Here is a 19,690-nt window from a genome sequence, read left to right on the forward strand (position 1 = left end):
CAAAAATAAAATTTTTAAAATGTTTATATTAAAAAAGAAAAAAGGTCTTAAATCAATAATCTAAGCTTTCACTTTTAAAAAGCTAGAAAAAGAAAAAAAAATCCACAGCAGATAGAATGAAACAGTAAACAGCAGAAGTCAATAAAATACGAAACATAAAATCAGTAAGAAAAACAAAACCAAAAGTTAGTTCTTTGAAAAGGTCAATAATATCAATAAACTTCTAATCAGACTAACCAAGAAAGGGGGAAAAAACTAATATCAGAAATGAAAGGTGGGACACTATAAAAGTTGGAAGAACAAAAAAAAAATTGGAAGAACAAAGAAAGGCTGAAAAAACTCTATAGCCATATTCACAATGGACCAATTCCTTGAAAGACACAAATTATTGAAACTCATGAGGAAATAGATAACCCAAATAGTCCTAAATCTACTTAAGAAATTGAATTTTGTAGTTAGAAACTTTGCAATTAAGAAAATTACTGGACAAGATAGTTCCGTTGGAGGGAAGAACTGATACCTGTCCCAGCTTTTAGAAGTCTCTACCTGTGCCTTTTAGTGCCGTTTTCTCTCCTCTCTCACACACACATGCAGATAGAAAATGAAAAAGCGATCAGTGCAGCTTCCTGTGAACAGCAGTGTTTATGTGGGAGGTGTGACCCCAGGCCATCCCCAGTTCTCCCCAGAGCGACCACAGCCCTAGCTCTGAGGTGTCTGTACAGTCTGCAGGCAGAGGTCATGGGAGTGGGGAGATGACACGGGTCACACAGGGACCTGATGCTGCCCTAACCCTACCCAGACCCTAATCCTGATGGACGAGAAGGTGGGAGGCTGCTTACAACACCCCCCTCCCCCAGAGGGAGGGATCTGAGCTCAAAAACAAAGACCCAAGCAGTGGTTCCAAACTGACCCAAAAAATCCTTTTTTCTGAGGGCCAGGAAGGCAGGGGTTTCCCCAGGGGACCCCAAGGTCAGTGCTTGCAAGGCTCCGTGCCTGCCTGCCTGCTGCTACAGGAATTCAAGTCCAAATGGCCAGTCTCTGGCCAAGGAGACAGCAGGGTGGGGGTTGAGGAATGAGTGAGGTGGCCCTGGGATCCTCCTCTCAGGATTGTCGCCTGGAAATAGCAGAAGCTTGGCTGGAGACCAGGCCTGGGCTCAGCCTGCAGATGGGTCCTCTCGTCTTCCCCGGTACCCTTCTGTGTGTGCCCATAAGGATCCCGGGGACTTGGGCCAGTTCCAGTGGGTGTGGGGTCTCCAAGCTCAGTCACCAGGCCTCTCCCGTGAGCTCCCCTCCAGTGCCCTCTGAGCAGGCCACGTCATGCTGTCTGCCCCACTGCCCTCCCTTCGTCCCTCTGGCAGATGGGAAAAGTGGACGGTGTGCTCATCCCGCCAGAGCAGATGGCCATGAGGTGGCAGATCCGGCACCCCAGGGCCCACCGGCTGCCAGGCTTAGCTTGTGTTCGGCTCCTCTTTCTGGGCCTGTCCTGCCCTCCCTGCAAGTCCTGCAGAGTGCTCGGGGACGCTGATCCTGGGCCATCAAACCCAGAGGGCAGGCTGTAAGAGGGGGGTCCTGCCTCCCAGCAGAAAAACAGGAAAAACACCTTAGGGGCAAAGTTGAGGAGCAGCTCCCAAGGGCACCTCGTTACCGCAGTGGTGGTCTGGCTCTGGCTGGCGCATGGACTAAAATATCACCTGGGTTTTACTGATGGCCATTCTCATCCCTGGGTGGGCCATCCACTCTAAGCTCGCCTGGCTGGATAGCTGCTCACACCAAGGCCTCAGTGGGTGAGGGGAAGAGGCCAGGGGAGGGCGAGGCTGACCACAGAGAGGGGAATCGGGGGCTGTGGGCAAAGGGGGACAGCACAAAGTCACAGGGTCCTGGGAGTCACAGGCCAGGGAGCACACAGACTGCATGTGGCCCAGGCGGACAAGATCATGAGTTTAAGAATGCAAAAGCTGACGGCTCAGAGCCGGAAGGCTCTTTTGCTGCCAGCCTCTGTGACAACGTCCAGGGAGCCTGGTGGGCTGGGAGGGGATCCTCTGCGGCAGTCCCAGCCCCCACCAGGCGGGGACAGGCCACCAGCTCCATGCCAGCAAATAAGGAGCTGCAGCTGTGGCCGGGGCCCAGGCTGATCTCTGGCCCTCCCTTTGGGGTGTCCATGCAGAGCAGGCCCTGGTCTCTGGAACCTGCCAGCCTGGTCTCAGCCTCCCTGGCAGCCCCAGGGACTGGAAGGGGGCTCTCTGGGGACGTTGGGGGCACAGGGCTGGGCTGCAGCCCTGATGGGGGCATGCTGCCCTTGGGCGAAAACAAAGCTGAACTCAGAGGCTGTAGGAAGGCCTGGCCCCCGGTGAAAGGCAGGGTGTCGGTCAGCAGGTCTGATGGGCCCACACGGGCGGCTGCAGGGCTAGGCTCGGCTGGGGGCCTCCGGGCAGGGGGCCACTGTCGGCAGGAGGCTTCAAAGTGTCTCAGGATCTGAACGAGGGAAGAGGGGAACTGGTGAGGGCTCTTGTGCTCCTTCAGGAATCATAGAGAACAAGGTCCTCCTGGGTCCCCTCCTCAATGTCGCTGGCCAGAGCACGGGGCAGGACCACTGGCCACTCACAATTCTGTCATCCCCCAGCAGTACCGCTGCTGCTCTCCACCAGCTGTCATACAAACAGGTGCTTTCCCCCACATCAAGCTGCTGTGTGGCTTGCCAGAGTGGAAGAGCGCCCCCTCCTGGTCACGTGCCACACAAGCACCTGACACACGCAGAGCAAAGAGATGTGTCTGAAGCACCCCCAACCCCCACCCAAGTGTCATTCCTGATAGCTGGACTCCTGGGTCCTTCTCAGGCTTTAGCAACACGTGATGAGCCCTCGACGTGTTTCGTGTGTGGCAGGTTCACTAGTGCTTTGATGAAGAGCGGTTTAGAGACAGGTGACTAAGGATCTGAACTGTCCAGTGCCATACAGAAAACTGGAAGCTAAGAGAGGCAAACAGCAGGCCCCAGAGAAGACCGCAGGTGGCCTCCCCACATTCATCAGTGGGAAGAGGACTCAGACAGACAACCATTTCTGCCCTCCCAGAGTTGGGGATATGGGAGCAGAGCTTAGACCCATGACACAGAGTACAGAGCAGAGGAAGAGAGCCACCCAAGCAGTCAAGGAGGGCTTCCTGCAAGAGGAAGGCTTCCTGGAGGAGACAGCCACAAGGGAGAAGGCACTGCCCAAAAAGCAGATCTGCTGGGCAGAAGGTCGGGGAAACCTGGGGGTCCCATGTATGGGAAGAGGCCAGGCCGCCAACTGCTGTTCTAAGGACATGACCTGTGCCAGCCGCAGGAGCGGGAAGAGGGGCACGTCTAGGGAAGGCAGTGGGGGCGGGGGGAGGGTGTGGGACTGCTGGGGTGTCCTGCACCCCCTCCTCTGGGCCCTGGAGGCTGCCCACCTTGGTGGCCTTGTTGGTGACAGGTCCAGGGCTGCCCGCACTGAGCTCCTGCAGCCGAGGCCGGGCGAGGAGCAGGACTCGCTCCTGAGAGAGCAGGTCAGTGCACCCGAGGGAGGCGATGGCACCCAGGGCTCTCTGCGGGGTGGGTGGGCTTGATGTCAGCTGGGTTCCCCCCCAAGGAAGATCAGTGTGACCGCTCCCTCCCTCCCTCCTCTCGGCCCTCAGCAATCGACCAGACAATCGACTGGGCATCCGGTGTTCACTCTCCCCACTCCCTGTGCCTGGGCACACCCCCAGCCCCACCTGCTGCCCTCCTTACCATCTGAACACGCTCACTGGTGGCAGCCAGGTGGCGGATGAGCAGCTCCAGCACAGCCTCACAGTTGAGGAGGCCACACCTGCAGGAAGGGGGCACCGCGCAACAGGGCTGGGGCTGCGGGGCAAGGGGCGTGTGTGCAGAGCCAGGGCGAGGGGTGGGGTGAGGTGCGGGGGCGAGGGGGCCCTGGGACGGGTCGGGGCTCACTCTTTGACGAAGTGCTGCACCTCCTCTCGGCTCAGGAAGGTGTGCTGCCCCTGGGTCACAGTCCGGACCAGGCTCAGCTCCTGCTGGCAGTCACTCAGGGTCACAGCCTCGACCCTGCCGGGTGCACACGGGTCAGGACAAAGGCTGGTCTCCCTCACATCCCCTCCAGGTCACCTCTCTCCCATCAGGGTAGGGAACGGAGGGGCGCCCTGGGGTGCTGGATCACCTTTCTGCCAGGTCACTAGGTGCCCGACTGGCCCCCGAGGGGCTGTCACTGCCCGACCGACTGCCCGAGTCCGAGGCCTTGCCCAGGTCATCGTTCTCCTGGGAAGAATCCTGAGAGCTGGGACTGCTGTCCAGCTCATCCCAGCCGCCTCCGGCTTGCCCGGGCTGGTGTCTCACTGTTGGAAGAAACACCGACTGAGGGTTGGATCCTTGGGGGCCTCAGATTGGCCCCACGTCCGTCTCCCCAGGAGCCCTGGATGGGGAGACCCAGGGAAGAGCCGGTGGGCTGGGTCCTGGGATGTGGACACGGTAGCTGCCTGGGCGCCAGCTCCAGGAAACACCACCCGAGAGGAAACGGGGCAGAACAGAGCACACCCTCACTCAGGGCCAGGGTGGGGGGTCTGCACAGGACACGCCTGCCCAGAAAACACAGATGCCAGACGCCAGGCGGGTGGGAGGCCATGCAGTGCCAGGGCAGTGGGGACAGTGCCCAGCACAGCAGCTCTCAAGTCCCGGCAAGTGCTGACATCCTTCTTCCAAGCCAGGCAAACAGGACAGTGCTTCTGGGAGAGGCAGAAGTGGAAGCGGAGGGCATGGGCAGTCGTCGCTCCCTCCCATATCACGGCGCACCACTAGAACACACACAGCATGGAGCCTGGCCCCTGCGGAGGGCTCCCCTGTTGCCACTGGGCCCTGACGGGCTGCAGAGCTTGCTCAAAGGCGCTGGGTGAACACACGAGAGCTGGGGATGGCTCCTGTCCCAGCTCTAAGCTTCTGTGTCTGAGCAGCCGGGATCCTGGGCAGACCCCACCTCTCGTGGGGCCGTAATACCTGAGCTCCCACCAAGAGCAGGCTGACAGAGAACACTGGACATGGGGGTCGAGGCAGGGCTGCCCTACGCGCACCGCCGCAGAGGCTGCAGGGAGCCGAGTCTTGTGGGCAGCTGGCTCTGCGAGCTTGTCATGTGCTGGTTCTGAGAGGTGTCGCGGGACCTGCAGGGTGCGGCTCCTGCCCCCTGCCCCCACCATGGGTGCGCTGCTTTCTTCCTCCTCCCTCATCTGCTCCTGCCCAGCCCCAGCAGGTGACCGGAAGCCCAGGGTTCGGGGAGGGGGAAGCCAGCGCCCCAAGGAAGGAGTCCAGCTCGATACCTCTCGCTCCTGGGCTGGCCACAGGGAGAGGGCTCCCGGAGGCGGAGGTGCCGAGGCTGGCTGAAGGTGTCACAGCCGGCTGGTAGGTGTCACCCCGCGGAAGGGACCTCTGGCAGCTGGGGCTCTCAGGCCCAGGGCGCACGGCACTGGCCACCACCTCTGCAGCTTTCTGGATGGTGGACAGGAAGGCTTCGCCCGCGGAACCTGCAGCAGATAGAGGGGAGACGGCACAGACCCCTCAGTCCCACCCTGTGTTCCCGGGATGAGGTGCCCATGGCTGCTCCTTGTCCAGGACCCAAGAGGTTGGGACACAAGCTGCAGTCACAGAGCAGAGGCCATATGGAGGGACAGGGCCCTCCCAGAAGCTTCTGCAGTGAATTCACTTCAATGCATCCTGGCCCCAAGGAGCGTGGATGAGCGGCAGCTCATGGCAAAGCTGTGCCCTGGCCCTCCTGTGTCCCCACCTCAGAGCGCGGGGCCACCTAAGGTGGCTGTCCTGAGAACCACAATCTCCCTGGCCACTTAGGGAGCGCTCACATCCAGTGCTGGGGGCTTTCCCAAGGAGTGCCCCGTGGAGGGTGATCTGGCGGTCACCCCCAGGTTGGGAACAGGTGGGCTCTAAAGCCAACCCACTTTAGGAATCATAAGTGCCGAGGAACTAGGAGCCATGGATGGAGTGGCCAGCATATCAGCTGGACCTGGCCCAGAGCCCATGAGAGGCTCACACGGCCCTGAGGGGTTTCGGGCTCTCCCCGCAAGCAGGGCCGGCACCACGCCAGCTCCAAGTCAGCTCTGTCACAGCTGGGACCACCGCCCTCTGCGCTCGGCTCCCTGAAGGAGCCCAGGGCTGACACCACAAGTGCGGGGCTGACCCTCAGCCTGGCTTCTCACCAGTCAGGTGAAGAGAGCCGACTGCACCTCCCCAGCCGCCCCAGGGTGGCAGAGAAGTCAGTGGGGGGCACACAGGCCCACCCGCCCCTTGCCCTCAGCCGGGCCCAGGGCCCTGCAGCACTCACCTGTGTGACCCCGCTCCTTGCTGTAGCCGAAGCCCTGTAGGGTGCTCTGGGGCCTGGACTGGGAGCCCATACCTGCGGGGAGGCCCACGTCAGCAGCAGCGGGGACCCGGCCCTCAACCCCGGACATTTGGGGAAAGAGAGGCCCGCCCAGAGTAACCCAGTGACAGGGCTGGGTGTACTTGCGTACCTGCCGGAGGCAGGGTCCTGGGAGGCTGGGAGGGAGGCGGAGGTGACAAAGCGTCCGAGTACAAGGCAGCCCCCAAGTCCTAGACGAGGCAGAGGGCACTCAGCACCACACACCCGTGGTCCCCCCACCCCTCCTTCTCCCCTGAGGGCCACTCAGGGGCTCTGTCCTGCAGAAAGAATAGAGCCAGGGCCCTGCGCGGGGAGAGCAGGGAGTGACCTGGGTCCTGGGCTCACCTGGGCGGCCGCCCGCACCTTCTGGTATAAGCTGTTCCCGTGGAGAGGATCCGGGGGCCCCGCGAAAACTGTGGGACAAATGGGAGCAGAGCTGAGCTGAGCAATGCCAACCACCCAGCCTCAAAGCCCACGCCTGACACAGGCGGTGAGCCTTGGCCTTGCCCAGCCCCCCTTGAAGCCCCCAGCTCAGCCCCCTCAACCAAGTCCCTGGGGGCTTCCTAAAGCAGAGGCATTGCCGTCCTCAGGCGTGTGGTAGCTGTGCCCTCACAGCCCCTCGGTGCCCCCTGGCCCACACCTCCCACACCCGCAGCTGTGAGGCTGCAACTCAACCTCCAGAATACCAGGGCCATGTCAATGTGCCACTCCTTATTACAGCCTGAAAGGTCTCCTGCTCATAAAGCTTCAGCTGTGGCCCATCAGATAACTTGTGTGCGCTAAGTCCCTTCAGTCGTGTCTGACTGCAACCCCATGGACTATAGCCCAGCAGGCTCCTCTGTCCGTGAAAGTTTTCAGGCAAGAATACTGGAGTGGGTTGCCATGCCCTCCTCCAGGATATCTTCCCAACCCAGGGATCAAACCCATGTCTCCAGCATCTCCTGCATTGGCAGGCGGGTTCTTTACCACTAGCACCACCTGGAAAGCTTGTGTGCTTGCATGCGTGCTTAGTCGCTTCAGTCATGTCCGACTCTCTGCGACCCTATGGACCATGGCCTGCCAGGCTCCTCTGTTCATGGGATTCTCCAGGCAAGAATGCTGGGTGGGTTGCCATTTCCTTTTCCAACCTGGGAAGCTTATGTCTCATTAAATCTCGCTGGCTCCTCCTGCCTTAGGGTGCTGAGACCAGCCAGGGCGGAGTACCTCCCCGACGTCCTGCCACAGCTCCCACCCTCCTCGTGGGAGTCACAGGGATCCCCCCGCCAGGCCCCCAAAGTTGGGCCACCCCCCTCCTCCCACCTCCAGGATCAGCTCCTCTCACAGCCCCGTCTATCTGGGCACTCGTCCTCTGAGCACAGTGCTCAGAGCTTGAGAGATGTTGGTGCTAATAGAGAAGCACGGTCCCCCTCTGCTTCCTCTGCCCTCTTCAGAGGCCAGGACAGAGGTGAGGCCCAGCACTGGCCACAACCGTGTGAGCTGCGCAGCGGGACAGGCCCGTTCTGACCCTCCGGCTGGTGAGGATGAACCAACCATACTGCTTCAGTGCACAAACTCCGGGGAGCTGGGCTGTGATGAGTGTCCCCAGCCCCCTGGACGCCTCTGGGCATCTGCCAAGTAATGGTCTGTGCCCCTCCGAGGCCACTCCCTGTCTCCAAGGCACCCGCATGGACTCCAGGGCCCACAGGCAGCCCAGCCCCGGCCTGGCCTCAGCGCGCCTGAAGTAAAGGGAAGACAGTGGATTCGGGGTGCGGCAGGGTGGGATGAGTCCAAGCACCTGGTGGGTGGGGCTCACTGAACTGCTGAGGGTCTCCGACAAGCAAGCGGTAGACAGAAGACTCAGTCTCCTCCGTGGCTGTCCTCTTGGGGACAGCTTGGAGGGGTGGGTTCTGGCCTGAAGGCCAAGGCCTTCCTGTTCCGTTTGCCCCACTCAAGAAGACCTCAGGCCACATCCCCCCACCAGTTCTTATTAACAAGAGACTCAGGAACACCTCTGACCCGGGGGCAGGTAACAGACAGGGCTCTACCCCAGACTCACCTGGCACCTGGATCACCACAGGCCAGGGTCCCACGTCTGCCAACAGCCTCACTAGTCCCATCCCCCACCCTCCCAGCCCTTCCAAGAACGGAGGGTCCGGAGAAGCAGCCCTGGGGAGAAGAGGGAACCCAAGGCAGGGACAGTCAGGAAAGGTCCAATCCGCTAAGACAGAGCATGGACAGACACCAGTCATTCTGCGCAGTGTGCTGGCCTGGCCTGGCCGGGAGGGGGGAGGAACTGGTAGCGAAGGACAGTGTGGATGGGGGAAAGAGGGGCGCACAGGTACGGGGCAGGGAGGCAGGGGCTCAGGTTAAGAGATCTGGCCGAGACCTGCCCTGGCCACCTTCCTCCCCGCGCCTCCCATGGGCAGTGCTGGCCCGTACCCGCGGCCTCCTGGATGAAGGCAGGGTTGCGCTTCAGGATGAGCAGGAAGGATGAGGAGCCGTGACCACACAGGTGCAGCAGGATCTTCAGCACCTGGGGGAGCAGGGATGGGGGGTGGGACAGAGCTGGATCCACAGAAGAGTGCCCCACCCGACACAGCCCCCCGACGCCCCATCCCTCCCCTCCAGCCGCACAACCAGGGGCGGGACGGGGCCCTGATCTAACCCCCGCGCAGGCCTCTGTCGCCGCTCGGACTCACCTTGAGCTTCACGCGGCCAGAGCCGCTGTGCAGACGGTTCAGCAGGTACTCCAGGAGACACTGGCTGCTGCCCAGGGATTCGTGGGAGATCTCTGGGAGGCGCTCAGTTAGGGAAGGGGCGAACTAACCCCGGGCCACACAATGCCCTGGCCAGGGAAAGAAGCCGGGCCTTCCTGCCATCAAACTCCTCAGTGTGGCCCCCTCCACCACAGGCACCCAGCCCAGGCCCTGGTTTCAGGAACACCCAGCTTCTAGGGTCTCCTGAGCCTCATGTCATCAGTAGGGTGACTTTCAGAGCCCACACACATAGCGGCTATGTGAAAGGAACCAGGGCCCCCTCAGGGTAGAAGCCCAGGACCCTGGGAGATGGGGTAGGAGAAGCTACAGGGCCCCCAGATGTATCCACAAGGAAGGATACTGGCAATCTCCTCAAACAGGTAGCCCGGACACGGGACATCATCATCCGACGTTCCCTTCAGGAGAATCGGGAGCTGAAAGGGAGCGAGAGCCCAGCCCACAGTGAGTGGCCACAGGAACCCTCATTCTTGGGGATCCGTTTCCACACAGCTTATAGTTGGCACCCAACTATAGTTGGGTCAGGGGACCCAAAGAGGACAGCAATGGTCCCACTGGCCACAGAGAGCCTGCAGAAGCCTCCCTTCTGGAGGCCAGGATCAACGCCTGGGAAGAGGAAATGGGTGGTGGTCTCCATGGTGACAGGCCCTAAAGGTCACGATTCAGCATGCCCCACCCCCCCCAGGCCCCTACGCCTACACCCACACAACTTAAAAGCACCTTTAGTATACCAACTTACGGACTGGCAAAAAAAAAAAAAATAATAAGACTCCTCAGGTGAGCCCCTGTGACACAATCATTCACCCTGACAGACCTACAGCGCCACTTCCAGGAAAGGATCCCACAGAAACAACTCAAAACAAGAACAACTGACTCAGCTGTGTGTCTCACACTTATCTGTCAGCACAAAGGTGTTTATGCTGAGTTGACTCAGCACAAAGATGTACAATTTCTAGGGATAAAAACCAGAAACACCCATTCCACCTCACGGCACATCTGGGGGGTATGACCCTCAGTGTAGACAGGACAGGAGACCGCAGGTGTAGTCTCTGAGGTGCTGGCCACAGACACAGTTGGCCTGAATGTTGCAAGAGACTCCTTACGTTATTTGTCCACCAGGACCCAGAGGGAAGCTGGAAAGGTCTGCAGGACCATAGGATGTTCAGCACATAGCGAAACCTCTGCTCAAAGAGAACTGACCGGTCTTTCAGCAGCATGAGGGTGAACCCAGCCACCCCCCTCACCCTCGCCACCTGCCTGTGGAAGCTCACACTGCCAGAATTTACTGTTCATTTTGGCCTATTTCTGGTGACAGACCCCAACCTCCCTTTCTTGACCCTGGACTTTGGACTGGTTCAGGCTCATTTTAGAAGCATTTTCTACAATTGGGAACCCAGACCTCCTACAACTTGGGAGAATCTTTCTCAAGGACCTGAAGGCCACTCCTTGAAATGTAACCACCTGGAGGGACAGGGTCCGTCCCCCAGTTCCTACTGGGCCATGGGATCTTAGCTTCTGTAACCACAAGTTACAGATACGGTACAGCAGCCATATCCCACCAAAACCGCCCAAACGCCTGTCATTTTTCAGTTGAACTCCACCCTTCTGTGCCGTCCGCACAATTTGAACTGGAATTCAGGGCTTCCCCCACTGCCTGGACCACTTAATAAAAGGTTTTCTGGCTCTCCTCGAATCAGCGTCTGGTTATCTCGGACAGAGTTCGGGGGATCACTGTTTCTTTTTCTGTAAAGCTACTTTAAGCTGGGTAAGAAAACAGAAAAAATTGGATTTTGTTCAAGGGGATGTCACTATCCACAGTAGACCTGACACAGGGGTGGCCTGACCTATTCCCGCCCCCCCCCCCCCCCCCGCCAAGGCTGTGGGGGCCCCCAGCCTCGGGAGGGGCCGAGGGGTAGGATTTGAGATGAGGAGAATTCTGGGATGTTGAAGCGGCCGGAAGACAGGGAAAGAAGCGAGAGAAGAGGTGGGAGGGCACGGAGGGGGACGAAGGGGACGCCGAGCCTGGCAGCAGCCGGAGGGCACCGGGCATGGGGATCCCGCGGGGGCAGTGCGCAGCCAGGGAGGCGGTCGGCCTGGGCCGGGGGCGAGGCCAGGAGGCGGCGCGTGGTGGGACCGGGGCCACCAGCACTCACTCACCCGGTGCAGAAAGCTCAGGCGGTCCCGCAGCGGCGGCGTGGCCGCCATGGTGCCGGTCACCTTCCGGCCCCGCCCCTATTCCGCCAGGCCCGGGCCCCCGCCAATCACTGCGTGAATCTGACCCCAGCGGGCCAATTACTCGCGTGAGGAGGGTCTTGAGGCCGACTTCGGGGAAACAATTTGCGCGTAAACCAATACAAAGTCCAAGGACAGCGATGGGCAACGAGCCAACTGCAGGGCTCTGGGAGACTTAAGAGCGGTTCCGGAGAGGTAGAGGCGAGGGCTAAGCCTGACCAAATGACAAAGCGCAAGAAAGGTTGTGGGCGGAAGTGCCTGACTGTCAAGCTGTTGGGCGCCGGAAGAGGCCGGACCTAAGATGGCGGCGCCCACAGGTGCCGGGAAGAGTCTCTCATGTCGGGGAACGGAGCTGTGTGGGGTCGCGTGCGAAGCCGCCTCCGCGCCTTCTCCGAGTGTCTAGCGGCCTGTGAGGCCGAGGTGCGGAGTCGTCATGCGGGGCAGGAAGGGCCGCGCGGGGCGGGGGGCGCGCTGGCGGGGGGCGGGTAGTGGTGACCCGGGAGCGGCGGCGGCGGGGTCGGCCCCGGGTAATCAGCGGGCGCGTGAGCCGTGGCGACCCTCTCCCGTCTCCATCCGCCCCCAGGCCGCGGCCTACGGCAGGTGCGTGCAGGCGTCCACGGCCCCGGGCGGCTGCTTGAAGAAGGATCTGTGTGCGCAGGAGTTCGAGGCTTTGCGGAGCTGCTTCGCTGCTGCGGTAAGTGGATGCCAGCTTCGACCGGGGGTGGGACCCTAGGGGGCGGGGACCCACGTTACCCGCTCGGGAAGCTGGCTTCCTTTTCTTCTGGGTTCGGTGTTGGGCTCCAACAGGTGCTTCAACGGGGCACAGCCCCACACCAGCCGGCGCGACCCCCGCCGCCACGGAGGCCGCCTGTAATGAGGCTAGCACAAGGTTTTGAGTTGGTGCCCAAGGTGTCAAGGTCCTGGGTTCCCTCGACTCTGTGGGTCTGGGGTGGGCCACGAAGCCCACAGTCAGTTCTGTTCTCCAGAGCTCCTGGTGCTGAGTACTGGACCAGAGAGGGGGCAGTTGGGTCAGCTCAGCAGAATTGAGGAAATCCAAGGCAGTTTCCCAATGTTCCAGGATGGCTGATGCATGGGCCATACTTCATTTCCCGGAGGGCTCAAAGAACCCCTTGCACCTTCCTAGCAATCATTGTGACTGGGATATGCGGCCTCCACCCTTGTCACCAATCTCTGATCTGACATGTTTCATCCAAGATGCATGTGTCGCTTGGACTTGCTTCCTGCCTCTTGGCAGCTTCCCTGCTTTACTAAGAGCACTCCCTCAGGGATGTACAAACCTTCATCCTGTGGTCAATGGTTGGAAGGATTCACATGTAAAATAAAGATCACACACTCCTGGCCAAACCAGGCCTTTCCCTACCGCCTGTGGTTATTAGTAAGGATCACAGGTATCTGGTCATCTATGATTCTTTACGCTCCGTTGCCTCTGTCATGTTGTCCTGCCCCCGGAAGCGCGTCACCGCCTCTCCTGCTGTTTTCCATCGAAGGCAACCTAACCACAGGCCCCGCGTACTGGAAGTTCAGGACAGGGAACCTGGGGGTTTCTCATTTAAAGACACAAGCCATTTTGTCTACTCTGCCTGCACTTTGACGCTCTATGGGGGTGCATGAGGAGGCAGGAGGGGAGCCTGTCTCTGGGCAAGTGTTTCAGCATCTCTGACTTAGAGATTCCTTTACAGAAGGGGGAGGACTAAATGGGACTCGTTGCTGGCACAATACCTGGCAGGGGTGGGAGAGGCCACAGAGCAGGTTGAGCCCAGCCCCAGCTACCCAGTGCCCCAACCAGCCTGGCCCCATGCTGCACACCCGTAGCCAAGCTCTTTGTAAGTTATTTGCCAGGAGGTGGCTTCTGGTGTGGTAGTTTTCTTAACTTTGAAACCATGTCAATGGTAGCTTGAAAGCAACCCATTCAGACACAGCCTTTTGTCTTCCAGGCCAAGAAGACCCTGACAGGAGGCCGTTAGGAAGGACTACGAGCTCCAGTCCACGTCCCTGGGTGCCTGGCACTGATGATCTCAAGGGGCAAGCGTCTAAAACCTCAAAAGCTCTTGGGGCTAAAAGGACTGAAAACACATTAGGCGCGCATGAGCAGAGGGGAATGGGTTTTCCAGCCTTGCACGCCTAAGGATTTGGGGAGAATAAGATACAGTGAACCCACAATAAAGATCAGATCAGATACTGTAAGATTTGTTTTGTCATCTGCAGAATGAGTGCATAGGCTGTGAACAAGCTGCCTTGCGAGTCTCGTTCTTTAAAGAATTCTCACCAAAGGTATGTCATCTGAGTCTGGCGAAGCATTTAGAAGTAACTACCAGGTTATAACACAGACCAAAGAGAGAACAGTGACACTGAGGGAAAGGTCAGAGCTGTAGGAATCTGATACTGATGGGGTTTTTTTTCTGACTTAGAAAAAAAGGTGGGGGTTGCTCTTCCAGACAAAGGGGTGAACCCAGGGAGGGTCCTGTTTTAGGAACCTGGTGCCCATGAGACTTGCTCCATGGGGTTGCCCCACCCTCCCTTACAGGCTCTGGAGTCTGAGCCTAGGTCCATCCTGGCCAGGCTCCTGCCCACTCTGGTCCCGCCCCTCATCCTGAGATTTGGTAAGGCTGCAGCAGCACACGTGCTGGAGCTCCAGGGAGACCCAGTGGGACCCAGGAAGATTCTAGCATCCTGGGTGCTGCCTGCTGGGCGTGTCATCCCAGAACCTCCTTCCTCAGGGTGTGGAGGTCACATTGTCCTCTGGCTCCACCCAGGCCTGCTGTCCCAGAGCTTTGTGCCAGGGCACCCACACCCTGAGGCCCGGAGCTGTTCCCTCTTTTTTTTTAATTTTTTATTTTTTATTAGTTGGAGTGTTCCCTCTTAAAAAAGCTCCTGCACTTCCCCCACAAAGTGCTGAAACCCCTTTTCTCTGAGCTATCATCCCAGTGAAACGCAGTTCCCAGGGCAGCCTTGGAGGGGAGCCATACGCTGTTCAAGGATTTCAGGGCTGTTAAAGACTGGCTGACTGGGCAGTCATGTTTACCAGTCACCACTGGAATTCAGGACCAGACATCATTGACATGACCCCCATCCCGGCCAGGGGTGATGAACCCTCAGATTGGCTGAGGGCAGGAGTGAGGAGTGGGCCAGGGAAACAGACTTGCTGAGAATGCCTCCCCCCTTCCCTGTCTGCCGAGACCTAGCGTGCACACCCGGCAAGTGCCTCCTGCCTGAGGACGGCCTCTTTCTGACCCTTTGTGCTCTCTGCACTTTGGCATCTCTGCTGTGCACAGGCGCTCCGGTCCCTTCCAGAACCATCCCTCTTGGTGCTCTCCTACCATCCTTTCAGATCCCAGTTCACGGGGGCAGGTGAGGCCACCAGCCATGTATCAGGTCCCGGGCTGTGGACATAACCCACTGACTGGGCCAGGCCGCTCACCACACGCTGAAGTCAGCTCACAGGCCTCCCTGGCTCCCCTCCCCAAACTCAACCTGTCTTCAAAACTGTGTTTATGGGAGGGAATTCAACCGAGTTGTGTCAGGATGCAGAAAAGATGGTTCCTGCTGCTTCTTCAGCTGTGTCACCAAGAGGCAGTCACCCTGTGTGGCTCTGTATGCTCCACCTGTCTTGGCCTCGGACTCAGGGCTCAGCTGCACCACGGGAGGCCATACCCAGCCTCGGCCCTGGCTTCTTCCCACCCCGGGCCGGGCTCGGGGGCCCCATCCTAGAACTGGGAGTACAGACAGGGTCCTGTCCAGTCACGTAGGCCAGCCAGGCCTCGTGTCTGCCGCGTGTATCTGCCAGCACAGAGGGTCACTCCTGGTGGCCCGGTGTGCTGCACTGGCCACATCTACCAGCCGTGGGACCCAGCGGGAGGGGTGGCCTGTGGTCAGAAAGCAAGGCACTGTCCCCCGGCCCCTCGTGGCTCCCTGCAGTACTGATTGCGGTGACCCCACCCAGAGGTCTGCCCAGATCTCTCCCGAAGGAAAGGACTGGGGAGGGGAGTGGAGCTGAAAACCTGGAGGAGAATACAACCATTAACTGGGACAGAAGACCCTGAGCGTCCAGAGGTGCAGGGATGGCAGGCAATGGCAGAGGCTGCACTGCTGCTCTCAGATGGCTGTGGCCCCTGCTCTCAGGAAGAAGTTATCTTTGCAGAAATCGAGAGAACACTGGGTCAAGGTGAGAGATTCAGGTAAAGAGGGCTGCACACGCAATCCCACCTTGAAACAACAAACGGTGTTCCAACCTGAGGGAAACTTTCGCCAGGTATAGTTTGCTTGGAATTATTTTTAGTTAAGAATGGAGGGCGAGAAGCACTGGGACCCGGCCGCCTTTCACTGAGCTCCCCTCTGTGTGAGCAGTGCCCGGGGCCGTGGGGAATCAGCTTGACTTCCAGAGGACTCCACTCCTTTTATTATTCATTTTGAGGCTTCAAGATGACATAGAAATCACAGTAAACAATAAAACCATTTCAAAAGGCACAGGGGAGAGGTGAGCCGAGACCAAGGCTGGAGCTGTCATATGGCCTGTGCATGCCTGGCTAGTGGTCAGTGAGTGGCCCCGCCATGGACCCCTTGGGGCAGGGTCTGGAGCGGCCCCCGCCCCCAGAGGGGAAGGAGGCACACACAGCCCAAAGCACAAAGCAGGTGAAGGCCCCAGACTCCTGAGGGCACAGTTCAGCATGTCTGTCAGGTCACCTGTCAACCAGCCCCCGGTCAAGGGGTGACCACTGGCCTCTCTGCCCCTTGAAACAAAGTACAACAAAAAACACCACAAAAACCCTCCCAACAGATGGGTCCCAAGGGTGAAAACCCAGGGGAGATGCTGCCCTGGAAGAAGTGAGAAGCGGCGAGAAGTGAGGCCATGCACCGCCCCCCCACCGGGCCTCGAACCCAGGTTTCGTGGTCACGGCTTCGGTCTGTGGTGTAGGAGCCTTTGGGTGATTCACCTCGGCACCAACCAGACAGCAGTGGTCTGTTTTACTTTTTAAATCTCACAACCACTCGCTTGGGACACTGAAGTATGCAGAGCAGAGCACCAGGGCAGAGGTGGCTGGACCCACAGGCCTGTCCAGCCTCTCAGACTTGACGCAGCATTTGCGGTGAGAGGGGGTGAAGGCAGAAACATTTACTCAGGCTCTGTACTGACAGTCACAGAGAACATCAAGAAGGAATTCAAGTTCGGGGTAACACCTGCCTCTCATGGCAGCCGGGGGGCCAGGGCTGCAGTCAGCACTCAGAGCCCCAACATCTCCACCTGAATCCTGCTGGCTCCCACAGTCACACAGGTGGTGGCAGGTCATGTTTCCTGGTCTCAGGGAGCGGCTGTTTTTCCTCCTCAAGGCTGGAGGGAGTTGAGTCATGGGAGAGTCAGCCTGGAAGTGGCCGCAGCTGCAGAGTCGTCACTCTACCCTGGGCCTGACTTGGGCTTGGCACCCACCGTGGTCCAGGTTCACCAGCTGACCAGAGCACCCTGACCTTAGTGGGGCTCAGGGCTCCTCCAGGGTCCCAGGCAGCTGTTTGATCTGGCGTCCTGGGACCACCCGCAGGGCGCCCCCAGCAGCCTGGTGCAGCTGGGTCTCCAGGGCGCTGCGGAGGTCGTTGACCTGCACGTCGGGCAGTGAGTTGAAGCTGATGATGACACCGTCCTTCGGGGCCAGCCCCGCCTCTGCCAGAGGAGCTATGTCCCGTCGTCTCCTCCGAAGGTCGGAGCCCGCCTGGACTTTCAAGTCCCGGTTGGGTTTGGCATTGTCCGGCTTCTGATCTCCAGGGATGGCGGGTTTGGGCCCGAGCTCAGGGTCTGGCCTCTGCTTGGGCTCCTGTCCGGCGGTGTCCTCCCGGGGAGCAGGCACGTGCTCCCTGCTGGGGGCCTCCTTCCTCATCTCCGCATGCCCACCCTGCTGCCCACCCTGTCCTCCAGCAGGGTCGGCCTGGTGTTCTGGCTGATGTAACACAACCTGGGCCTGGGGGGCTGCTACCCCCGACCTGCCGCCAGGTGCCTGGTCTCGGCTCACTTGCTGGGACTTTACCTGAGGGGCCCCAATCGCTGCCCCCACCCCTGGCACATCTGCCTCCTGAGCGTCCGCACCAGCAGCTGCTACCTCCTTCCCGGGTTTCTTCTCCTCGTGGGCGCCTCCACCAAAAACATCCCGGCTCTGCCCTGGGACGTCCCCAACCCCACGCTGCTCTGGGCTCCCGGGCACCCTAGCAGGCTCTAGCATAGGGACCCGCTCTTGCACACCAGCGCCCTCAGCCTCAGGCACAGCGCCCTGCCGGCCTTCCCGTGGCTCAGCTGGAGCTGCCCAGGGTTCCGGGTCAGCACCGCCAGGAGGTGCAGCTGGGGCTCTGCCCGCTGCCCCCTCAGGCTCCTCCATGGAGCGCTGGCTATGCCCCTGGGGAGGAGCGAGGGGACGCCCAGGAGCGCCGGGCAGGACTTCCACAGGCTGTGGCGGGGGACGCTCCACCATCCCTGCGTCATGGACCTCCTGCTCCTTACCTCTGGGTGCGGCCACCCCCAGCTCAGGCTGTACGTCCACTGCAAATGAAATCAGGCACCCGTTTAGCTACAGAGATGAGCAGAAGCTACCGACGCAGTGACTAAATGAAGCCAGCTTGCCAGCAATCAAGGAATACAAACACCTGCTTAAATTTGCCCAGCAGGACTCTAGACCACAGAACCACAGATCCAACGGGGATGGGGGAGTGGGGGGCGGGCAGGAGGGGGCAGGAGACTCTAGCTTTCATGCATTAAGGGACAATCCCTGGGGTTCCCTGGTGGCTCAGTGGTAAAGAATCCACCTGCCAATGCAGGAGACATGGGTTCGATCCCTGATCTAGGAAGATCCCACGTGACTTGGAACAACCAAGCCCACCCACCACAAGGACTGAGCCCACATGCTGCAACGACTGCCGAGAGCCTGTGCTCTGCAACCAGAAGCCAGCACGCCGCAATGCGGGGCAGCCCTGGCGCTCTGCAGCGAGAGAAAGCCTGTGCAGCAGTGAAGGCCCAGCACAGCCAAAACACATACATACATAAGCACAATTCTTTTTAAAGCGTGACAACCCTTTTTCCCTGAGCAGGTGCAGCCCCGCCCCCTGCCTGCCCGGCCCCTCTCCCCCTCCCTCCCCCGGACTTGCCATCCTCGCCTTCCTGGCCATCCTGCCTCTGCTGATGGATCTCCTTATGCTGCTCTTCGATCACCGCGAGCAGCTTCTCCTGCTGGTCCAGGAGGCGCTTCTGCTGCACCTGCTGTTCCTTGATCACTTGCAATAATACGGCATGGTCCAGCATCTCCGCCCGGCCGGCTTCTGGTGCAGAAAACAAACGGTCAGAGCCTGGGAGCTACAGAGGCGCTTGGCTAGGCTGAAGGCAGTGTGATGCGTGCAGGGAGGCCAAGGGGGGCTTTGGGCCCCTCCCTTGGACGCCTCTTGGGCATTCCCCTCTACCCGGCTGAGCCAGCACCCACGTGCCACAACCACAAATGACAAGTGATCTGGGCTGGTGACCCAAACTATCAACTATTCTAAAAAAGAATACTGGTTTTTTTAAGAGTTTCCTCCAAGGTGAGAATTTTAAAGACAAACAGAACCATCTTCCCCTTCAGCAGCAACAAGAGCTGGGACCTCAATGAGGAGGCTGCACCAGTGCTCCCGCCGGCCCCACCTCCCCCAGGAAGCTGGCTGCAGCTGGCAGCGGAGGAGCGCCAGGTGAACTGGGAGCAGGCCAGCTGCAGTAGGTGCATGTAGGAAGGGCCCCCACAGACTGTGGACCAAGAAGAGGCCCCAAGGCTGGACACCTCGGGTGCAGAGAGCTCATAACACACTACAAACATGTCAGCACTGGGTCAGCTCTGGAGAGCCAGCAGTCCAGGCTTAAAGAACTTTTATAACACGTGTCGTTAAACATGAAGCTTTGAAAGATGATGTAACTGTACAGGCTGTCAGATGGAAAAGCTCGAATCTGAAGAAAGGAGAACATTTTGGGAGTGGCTAGAGCTAACATCCCAGTGAGGGCTCCACGTGCTGGGCACATGCAGGTGTGCTGGCCTGTCCTCCCCAACAGTGACCTGTGACCCTCCAGAACAGGGCAGGGTTGGCCTTCTCCCAAGGACTGCCATGGCTTCCCTCCAGAGGCCAGTGCCCATGAGGAACATGCTGAGGCTAAGCATGCGGAGGATGGGCCCCTAGGCCAGCCCGAGTGATCCAGCCCCCTGCTCCCCACCAGGCACACATCCAGACATCCTAAGGTGACCAAGATGCCTGCCTGAGAAAGCCTATGTTCCATGGATC

General features: G+C 59.4%; 3 protein-coding genes across 4 annotated transcripts in view; 1 reads left to right on the forward strand and 2 right to left on the reverse strand.

The window, feature by feature from the left end:
- Positions 1-623: 623 nt before the first annotated feature.
- Positions 624-11,509, reverse strand: TEPSIN (TEPSIN adaptor related protein complex 4 accessory protein). 2 transcript variants are annotated; one of them, XM_065910408.1, is made up of 13 exons: positions 11,324-11,509; positions 9,510-9,582; positions 9,092-9,183; positions 8,832-8,925; positions 6,759-6,826; positions 6,526-6,604; positions 6,339-6,410; positions 5,323-5,526; positions 4,176-4,350; positions 3,950-4,063; positions 3,746-3,824; positions 3,427-3,561; positions 624-2,472 (listed from the first exon to the last, which is right to left on the reverse strand). In XM_065910408.1, the coding sequence occupies exons 1-13, from the start codon at positions 11,369-11,371 to the stop codon at positions 1,933-1,935; spliced, it is 1,773 nt and encodes a 590-aa protein (XP_065766480.1). In that variant the 5' UTR covers positions 11,372-11,509; the 3' UTR covers positions 624-1,932. The 2 variants fall into 2 exon arrangements, with proteins under 2 accessions (XP_065766480.1, XP_065766479.1); XM_065910407.1 differs by having other exon boundaries at positions 4,176-4,353.
- Positions 11,510-11,548: 39 nt separating this feature from the next.
- On the forward strand, positions 11,549-13,603 carry NDUFAF8 (NADH:ubiquinone oxidoreductase complex assembly factor 8). The gene is made up of 3 exons (XM_065910409.1): positions 11,549-11,818; positions 11,982-12,092; positions 13,354-13,603. Exons 1-3 carry the CDS (start codon positions 11,735-11,737, stop codon positions 13,381-13,383), a joined length of 225 nt encoding a protein of 74 aa, XP_065766481.1. The 5' UTR covers positions 11,549-11,734; the 3' UTR covers positions 13,384-13,603.
- A 2,189-nt stretch (positions 13,604-15,792) lies between these two features.
- Positions 15,793-19,690, reverse strand: part of SLC38A10 (solute carrier family 38 member 10) — a 40,655-nt gene continuing 36,757 nt past the window's right edge. The window contains exons 15-17 of the mRNA XM_065910870.1: positions 18,539-18,709; positions 18,296-18,372; positions 15,793-17,964 (exon numbers count right to left, since the gene is read on the reverse strand). Of these exons, the coding sequence (XP_065766942.1) occupies positions 16,891-17,964; positions 18,296-18,372; positions 18,539-18,709 (1,322 nt within the window). The 3' untranslated portion in view covers positions 15,793-16,890. The remainder of the gene's footprint in view (positions 17,965-18,295; positions 18,373-18,538; positions 18,710-19,690) is intronic.

The sequence above is a fragment of the Muntiacus reevesi genome, chromosome 18, assembly GCF_963930625.1.
Source record: "Muntiacus reevesi chromosome 18, mMunRee1.1, whole genome shotgun sequence".
In the NCBI taxonomy this organism is placed as follows: domain Eukaryota; kingdom Metazoa; phylum Chordata; class Mammalia; order Artiodactyla; family Cervidae; genus Muntiacus; species Muntiacus reevesi.

Excerpts from the sequence above, each read along its gene's own strand:
- TEPSIN (XM_065910407.1), bottom strand. The coding sequence starts at position 11,371 with ATGGCGGCCACGCCGCCGCTGCGGGACCGCCTGAGCTTTCTGCACCGG. Across the intron at positions 9,184-9,509 it reads CCTGTTTGAGGAGATTGCCA|AGATCTCCCACGAATCCCTG; the intron begins GTATCCTTCCTT and ends AGCGCCTCCCAG. Across the intron at positions 8,926-9,091 it reads CTGGCCGCGTGAAGCTCAAG|GTGCTGAAGATCCTGCTGCA; the intron begins GTGAGTCCGAGC and ends CTGCTCCCCCAG.
- NDUFAF8 (XM_065910409.1), top strand. The coding sequence starts at position 11,735 with ATGTCGGGGAACGGAGCTGTGTGGGGTCGCGTGCGAAGCCGCCTCCGC. Across the intron at positions 11,819-11,981 it reads TAGCGGCCTGTGAGGCCGAG|GCCGCGGCCTACGGCAGGTG; the intron begins GTGCGGAGTCGT and ends ATCCGCCCCCAG. Across the intron at positions 12,093-13,353 it reads GGAGCTGCTTCGCTGCTGCG|GCCAAGAAGACCCTGACAGG; the intron begins GTAAGTGGATGC and ends TTTGTCTTCCAG.